An 8,644-nucleotide genomic window follows, 5' to 3' on the forward strand; every position below is an offset into this window, starting at 1 on the left:
TTTTAAAATGTTCAAAAGTTTCTGAAAAAATAGCACACTCACACAACATCAATGCGGTTGTCACAAAAATTCAAATCAAAATTCGAAACATAACTCAAAAAACAAAAATGATAAATTCAACACTGAATAGTATATAACATAATTTGGGCTTTAGATTTGACCCATTATCACACTGATGTCAAATTTATCATTTTTGCATCTAAAAAAATATTTCAAATTTTTATACGAAATTCTGTGACATCATACATTGATGTTGTTTTAACGTGCTACATTTTTTCCTGATTTTTTAGAACATTTTATGGCATCCGGTGCACCGGTAGCACCACAAGTGCGGGTGCACCGGATATATTCCCGGGAGATGTGCTGCAAATCTGGGTCAATGGGCTTGCTAGTTATGCCTCATTTATGTAGTACCCGTGGAAGAGAAACAAATCGTTCGCTGACTGGCTTGAACATAAACCGAGCAATTCCAATGCGAGCGAAAATGTAAATTCCTACAGGAAAGGTTCGGGTATCCAGAAAAATGGCTACCGATGATATTTGTCCAATTTGTAATGCGGCTTCAGACATGGCGGCATGTGTTGAGCACTTGATCATGAATCAAATAGAAGATGCACGGCTTTGGCTTTTTTGGCTTTTTGATATGATGAAACAACATCAATTAGCAGTTGTGCTAGTTATCTTGTGGGCGATATGGTGGGCAAGGAGATGGGCTATACATGATGGAGAGTTTCAGAATCCTATACCTACTTTTGGCTTCATCACGAGGTATCTAGAAGAGATTGAAGTGCTGACAAAGCTAAAGATAGAAGTGAAGTATGAAGGAGGACCAATAGGACGCACTAGAAGGTGGACTCCACCAGAGCCAAGGTGGTGCAAAGTTAGTGTCGATGGAGGGGCAACTGTAGCAATCTGTCGCGATGAGTTTGGGCATTTCGTGGGGAGCTTCGGTTGTTGTTCGAGACGGACGGACAAACCCACCCTACCTTGAAGCTATAGCATGCAATGAAGGTCTTCCACTTGCCCAAGATCATATTTTGGCAATTAAGGTTGCTTTAGATTGCCTAGAAGTGGTAACCAATCTTTAGAGGAAGACGATTTGCCCTATGCAATATTCTTGCAAGAAATGGAGGATAGAACTAAGCATTTTTATCAAGTGAACGTGGTGCATGAGAGGAGAGAGGCTGTAGCAGAAGCACATGGTTTAGCAAAGGCCGCGTCATCTGTGGAAGTAGGCCCTTATCTCTACTCCTAAAGTCTCTACTCCTAAAGGGGGAGGTAGTCGCTGTTGTCATGTTTAAGCTCGATCTAGTTGTAGGCTGTAGGCCTGCTGACAGAGATTCCCATGGAGAGGAATCGATCTACCAGGCTGTCTACCGAAGAGGTTCCTGTCGGGAGGATGCCCCCTCTATCTTCGGCGGGACGTTCTTTGGGTATTTCGATGGGGACCGACTTTAGGGCCAAATCTTGGATAGTTCAGCCCCCTTCATGCCCACCGAATTAAAGGTCAAAGCGTCGGGCTCGACGGGTTCTTCCGCAAGGGTAGTGGATTCTTTGGGAGGAGGGATTTCCCGAGGGCCGGCGCTGGACTCTAAATTCCGGTGGCTGGCTCCATAATCCGGGGTGAGGTTCTCAACTTGGCCCAAGCGGCCGGTGAGGTCGGCGCGAAAAGTGAGGCTGACAAACATGAAGATCTGGCTAGGGACGAAGATGCCCTTGGTGCAAACGGGGTTTCCAATAAATAGTTGGGCCATCGACCTTTTGACGATCCGCGGCGGAACTCTCAATGAAAACACTAATATCGGTGTCAAAACCGGCGGATCTCGGGTAGGGGGTTCCGAGCTGTGGATCTAGGATCAATGGGGAATAAGGGACGAAGAACACGGTGTTTACCCAAGTTCGGGCCCTCTCTAAGAGGTAAAACCCTACGTCCTGTTTGATTGTATTTGATGTGTATGGTATGGTTACAGAGTCAATCTACCTCGAGATCAGGCGAGCTAAACCCTGGGTTGATGGGGTGTTGGATGTTGCTCTAGCCCTAAAGACTATAATCCTTCGGTTTATATAGACACAGATAGGGTTAGGGTTACATACGGTCGGCTATAATGAAGGAAAGATCATGCCTAATCTTGACTTGGAGGGCACACCACAGCTCCGAAGATCTTCTATCCGGCCACGGGTCCACGCTCTTGCCTGGCTCCATAGCAGCCCATCAGTCCGGCCCATAAGCAATGGCCCGGCAGCCCAAGGACCCCTTAATCCAGGACTTCCTCAACTGACATGATGAAGAATTCCACCTACGCCGTGAAACTTTGCTAGACGCCTAGCCCCATGGTGGGCGCCAACTGTCGGGGGTTACGATCCTGACACTGAGTACTAGGGGTACGAATAAGGGGCAGAACCTAGCTACGGCGCAGGTGTAACACTCGGTGTTTAACGAGTTCGGGCCCCTCTCGGCGGAGGTAACATCCCTACTTCTCGTGCCTTGAGGCTTGCTTTGATTTGATGGATATGGTTACAAAGATTACTCGTGCCCGATTACGGAGGAGGATGCAGCTTATATAGAGTGTGCCGCAGCCCCACATCGTCCACGCCGTTTGGGCATTAAATGACACTGAATGCGTTAGTTACACGTGTTATGAGCCTCTACTACGGCAGTTACAAGTAACGGTATCACGACTCTGCTTAATAGATGACTTGGGATTCCTCGACCGTTGTAGCTCCCACGCCGCCTGCCTGCCTCCTTAGTCGGAGTGGTGGTTTGTCAGCCGAGTGGTGGGTGGTCGTCCGAGTGCCGGTGAGCTGTCTGAGTGGACTCCTTGATGTATGCATCCGAATGCTGGCATGGTCCTCGGACCTATCCATAGTGGTAATGGGCCCCATGTGGGTCTCGTACGATGGGTTCTTGACCTTATCTGTAATAGGTGACCTCATCAGTAACAAGTTATTACTCTAGCCCCAAATATGACGGTTTTAAGTAAATAACTCTCGAGCATGTTAGTAGAGAGCAGAACTCAGTTAGTCACTAACTCACTATCTATCTAATCTTGGTAGAAATAGTAAGTGCACTGCTCTGTGGCTTCGGTCCGGACCTGACTAGGTTCGTGAACTATGTATTGTATTGTAAACATATCCCGTGCTTGACTAATAATGCTGGCAAAACTCCCTTGCTCCTGAAAAACCCAGATGAAACAGATTACACACACGATAGTGATATCCTCGACCTACTAGAGTTTCAAGTCTAAAACTTTGATATTGGTGCTCGCATTTGCTTGAATTTGTATCAGGCTTTCCGGTGGCAATATGCACTCAGTGGGAAGAGACGTTCCTATCGACTATAGAGGCGTCTGTGTCGACTTCATTAATCTTAAAATGACACGCCGGCTCATTCTCAGAGGTGCTCATAGGCATAGGATGTGTCTGCGTGCGTTTATAGAAATCATGCACTTATAGAAATAACTGTATATGTGTATGTATGCCATTTGTACCGTGTTAAAAAAAAGAATAGACGGGAATTTTTTGCAGGTTTGGCGATCCCCCTCTCGTCCCCCGCGTCGCCTTCCCTGGCGACACGGGGGAAACCCTAGATCGGCGCCGCCTCCCCCCTTTTTCAACCCTCCCCTTGGCTCGCCGCCACCGGAGGAGCGGCCGGCAAAGCCCGCGCCGGCTCCGGTGAAGGTGGCGGCGGGGCCATTTCATCTCGCTCGTCTGCAAGCTTTGTGGGGAGGCTGCCATGGACGGCGCAGGGCGGGGCCATGGCGGCGCGGAGGCTCGTGTGCGCGACGCGGTGGCCCTGGGCGGCGCGCGGTGGGAGGCTTGCTGCGGCGGCGGCTCACGGCAAGAGGTTGGCTGCTGCGGCCATGGCAGACAGGGTCTAGGCGGCGCGGGGCCCCGCGTGCTCGCGTGGTAGCCCTGGGCGACGCGGTGGCCCTCGGCGGCGCGCGGCGGGTGGTTTGCTGCAGCGGTGGCGCGCGGCGGGAGGATGGCTGCGGCGGTAGCGCGGTCAAGGTGGTGCTCTCTCCCTGATTTGGCTGGATTCGGTGGTGCTCCTCCTGGCCGGCACTACCTCTATACGCTCGCGATGGGAGGAGGTGCGGGCGGGGCCTCCCTGGCGAGGTTCCACCCAGATCCCGCGCACGGTGGCGCGGGCCAGTCTGATTCTGCGCATCCCCGGTCCGATCTAGAGCGCGGCGGTGCGAGCCTGCTTGATTTGGCGTGTTCCCGCCTAGTTCCGGCGAGCGGCAGCGTGGGCCAGTCAGGTTTTGGCGCGGTCCCGGCCAGATCCAGCGCGCGGCGGTGCGTGACGTTTTCCGCCCAGTGCCTGCGTGCGGCGACGCGGGTCGGTCAGATCTGGCGGGGTCCCAGCTTGTCCTGCGCGCGGCGGTGCGGACGGCCAGTCGGCGTGGCTTCCGCCAGCTCCGGCGTTCAGTTCGATCTCGATGGTGCGTGTTCGGCCTCCTTTTTGCTCGTTGGCGTTTGGGTGTCCCCGAAGGTTGAGATGGTCTGTTGGAAGGCTCGACTCCGGATGAAAATCTCGCATCGACCTTGTCGACGCCGGCGGCAACAGCGTCTGTGGATGTCGTTATCCTTCTTGAAGGGGCTGCTGTGGATCTTGCTGTACCTCGACATCTCGTGTCTATTGGTCTTCAGGTGAAAACCTAAGATTTGGCTATGCCAGATCGGGTGACGGTGGTGTCTGCAACATCGCTTCCTTCTTGGAGGCGTCACTTTGAAGACCTCGAAGACGGCCTTTGGGAGTTTGTGTGGCTGTAGGTGGAGTTTGGACTTGTGTGGTTGTTAGGAGAGTAGCTTGTAGCTGGTCGTTGGCCGGTGGTTGCGACTTGCGGTGCTCTTGACCTAGTTTAGCTAGTGTTTTGCCCGTTTGTTAGGGTTTTAGCCCGGTTTTTCTTTAATTAACCGAGCGGTCTCTTTGTACCATTTTTCTCTGATCAATGAATATAGCAGCTCTCCTGCTATCATTCGGAAAAAAAAGAATAGACTCCACACAACACAGCCACGTCGCCAAAGGCCCAAATACATCAGATGCATGCGAACGGCGACTCGTACGTGTTGTACAGTAAGGCCGGCCACGCAGGCGGCAGCCTTCTGCCACGCTTGCCACAGGTGTCGCGTCCTATGGTGCAACCTGCCCTATTAAATCATCAACCACACCCGTCCGCATGCGTCCGAAACAGCATAGCAAAGCAAGCGGCACAAAGCAAGCTCAGCAGTCAGGAAGGGCACGCAGCACCTCAGCGAACCAACAACAATCGATAGATGGCTTCCTCCGGCTACCTCAGAGCGGCCAGCGGCGCCACTCGCAGCCGCCAGGCGCTCCTCCTCCGGCAGCGCCCCGCGACACCGCGCGCGCTCGTCGCTTCCTCAGCGACGCGGCACGCGTCGACAGTCCCCAACCCGCCGCCCGGGATGGAGCCTTTGCCAGAGGACGCGCCGCGGCAGACACCGCCGAGGCTCGGGGAGCCGGACCCCGTGGGACCCCCCACGCCGACGCCCAAGGAGAAGATAACCGGCACGCCGCCGTCGGAGGAGGATGACGGTGGGCTACCCGGCGGAGTGCCGGACACGACCCCGCCACCGGACGTGCCGCTGCCCCCTGTGTCGCCCGATGGTAGCACCGTCTAGCTAGCGTGGTCCGTCTGTGCGTGCTTGCTGTGTAGCTTTTTTTTTTGGATCACTTGCGTAGCTTTTGCATACGGTGTCAGTGTGTACATACATGTTGCAGTGGAGTACGTTCTACCTTTTTCACTACGGAGCACCGATGTGTACTGTTGTATTCTCTCAGGTCACGAGCATGCAGCTGTTGGTGCGCGCATGCTGTTAGGCTTTGCCTTCTCATAAATCAATGCACTCTAACTCAATTTTTCCTCTTATCAAAGATTTAGAAAAAAATATTAAAGGACAAATATGACCCTCAAACGCGCGGTGACCGTGTATCTCATATCCAATCCTCTATATCCATACTAAATCATGCAACGTCGATTAAAGTATGTAGATTAGCAAACAGACAAGCACAATACTTTCATCAAAAGATCGAATGTTTAAACGACCATCAAAGTTCAAACGACAAAAGATCGAATGTTTAAACGACCATCAAAGTTCAAACGACGGACAATTTGAAACTACATCGACAACTTGAAACTAAATTGAAGCAAAGCGGATCTTCACCACTTCCGGAAATTTCACCACTTCCGGAAATTAAATTGAAGCAAAGCGGACTTTCACCACTTCTGGGCCGGCATCTTCCGGTCGCCGGTGTAGCTGCAGCTGTCGGCGACTGGTGGAGGATCATCCGACTCGTCGAACGGCTCCTGTAGCCGTCGGCGGCTGATGAAGGATCATCCGAATCGTCGGACAAGGAGCCGTCGCCATCGTTGGAAGAGGAGGAGACGATGATGAGGCCTTTGAGACGCTGGATGGCCCGATCCTGCGGCGGCGGCGGCGGACAGAGCTCTCCGCCGCGTCCCTCTTCCTTGACCGCTGCCTCCCGCGGCGGGCGGCTCGCGCCTCGGCGGGGCGGGCATAAGCATGTTGGGGAACGTAGCAGAAATTCAAAATTTTCTACGCATCACCAAGATCAATCTATGGAGTTTACTAGCAACGAGAGGGAAGGAGTGCATCTACATACCCTTGTAGATCGCGAGCGGAAGCGTTCAAGAGAACGGGGTTGATGGAGTCGTACTTGTCGTGATCCAAATCACCGATGATCCTAGCGCCGAACGGACGGCACCTCCGCGCTCAACACACATACGGAGCAGCGACGTCTCCTCCTCCTTGATCCAGCAAGGGGGGAGGAGAGGTTGATGGAGATCCAGCAGCACGACGGCGTGGTGGTGGAAGTAGCGGGATTCCAACAGGGCTTCGCCAAGCGCTGCGGGAGGAGGGAGATGTGTCACGGGAGAGAGAGGGAGGCGCCAGGGCTTAGGTATTGCTGCCCTCCCTCCCCCCCACTATATATAGGGCCAAGGGAGAGGGGGGGGGGCGCAGCCTTGGCCCTTCCTCCAAGGAAGGGTGCGGCCAGGGAGGAGTCCATCCTCCCCAAGGCACCTCGGAGGTGCCTTCCCCCTTTAGGACTCACCCTTTCCCTTATCTCTTCGCGCATGGGCCTCTTGGGGCTGGTGCCCTTGGCCCATATAGGCCAAGGCGCACACCCCTACAGCCCATGTGGCCCCTCGGGGCTGGTGGACCCCCTTGGTGGACCCCCGGACCCCTTTCGGCACTCCCGGTACAATACCGATAATGCGCGAAACTTTTCCGGCGACCAAAATAAGACTTCCCATATATAAATCTTTACCTCCGGACCATTCCGGAACTCCTCGTGACATCCGGGATCTCATCCGGGACTCCGAACAACTTTCGGGTTACCGCATACTAATATCTCTATAACCCTAGCGTCACCGAACCTTAAGTGTGTAGACCCTACGGGTTCGGGAGACATGCAGACATGACCGAGACGACTCTCCGGTCAATAACCAACAGCGGGATCTGGATACCCATGTTGGCTCCCACATGCTCCTCGATGATCTCATCGGATGAACCACGATGTCGAGGATTCAATCAAGCCCGTATACAATTCTCTTTGTCAATCGGTATGTTACTTGCCCGAGATTCGATCGTCGGTATCCCGATACCTTGTTCGATCTCGTTACCGGCAAGTCTCTTTACTCGTTCCGTAACACATCATCCCGTGGTCAACTCCTTGGTCACATTGAGCACATTATGATGATGTCCTATCGAGTGGGCCCAGAGATACCTCTCCATTTACACGGAGTGACAAATCCTAGTCTCGATTCGTGCCAACCCAACAGACACCTTCGGAGATACCTGTAGTGCACCTTTATAGCCACCCAGTTACGTTGTGACGTTTGGTACACCCAAAGCATTCCTACGGTATCCGGGAGTTGCACAATGTCATGGTCTAAGGAAATGATACTTGACATTAGAAAAGCTCTTAGCAAACGAACTACATGATCTTGTGCTAGGCTTAGGATTGGGTCTTGTCCATCACATCATTCTCCTAATGATGTGATCCCGTTATCAACAACATCCAATGTCCATGGTCAGGAAACTGTAACCATCTATTGATCAACGAGCTAGTCAACTAGAGGCTTACTATGGACATGGTGTTGTCTATGTATCCACACATGTATCTGAGTTTCCTATCAATACAATTTTAGCATGGATAATAAACGATTATCATGAACAAGGAAATATAATAATAACCAATTTATTATTGCCTCTAGGGCATATTTCCAACAGTCTCCCACTTGCACTAGAGTCAATAATCTAGTTCACATCACCATGTGATTAACACTCACAGGTCACATCACCATGTGACCAACATCCAAAGAGTTTACTAGAGTCAACAATCTAGTTCGCATCACTATGTGATTAACACTCAATGAGTTCTGTTTTGATCATGTTATGCTTGTGAGAGGGGTTATTAGTCAACGGGTCTGAACCTTTCAGATCCGTGTGTGCTTTACGAATATCTATGTCATCTTGTGGATACTACCACGCACTATTTGGAGCCATTTCAAATAACTGCTCTACTATACAAATCCGGTTTACTACTCAGAGTCATCCGGATTAGTGTCAAAGTTCGCATCGACGTAACCCTTTATGA

The 8,644-nt window shown here is 51.9% G+C and overlaps 1 protein-coding gene across 1 annotated transcript; it reads left to right on the plus strand.

Moving 5' to 3' along the window:
* Nucleotides 1–5,176: 5,176 nt before the first annotated feature.
* Nucleotides 5,177–5,766, plus strand: LOC123124350 (proline-rich receptor-like protein kinase PERK2). The gene has a single exon (XM_044544979.1). It carries the CDS (start codon nucleotides 5,278–5,280, stop codon nucleotides 5,641–5,643), a length of 366 nt encoding a protein of 121 aa, XP_044400914.1. The 5' UTR covers nucleotides 5,177–5,277; the 3' UTR covers nucleotides 5,644–5,766.
* The last annotated feature ends 2,878 nt before the right edge of the window (nucleotides 5,767–8,644 follow it).

Source organism: Triticum aestivum, chromosome 5D (assembly GCF_018294505.1).
Source record: "Triticum aestivum cultivar Chinese Spring chromosome 5D, IWGSC CS RefSeq v2.1, whole genome shotgun sequence".
NCBI classification, from domain to species: Eukaryota; Viridiplantae; Streptophyta; class Magnoliopsida; order Poales; family Poaceae; genus Triticum; species Triticum aestivum.

What these genes read in the sequence shown, in the direction of transcription:
- LOC123124350 (XM_044544979.1), top strand. Translation starts at nt 5,278, where the DNA reads ATGGCTTCCTCCGGCTACCTCAGAGCGGCCAGCGGCGCCACTCGCAGC.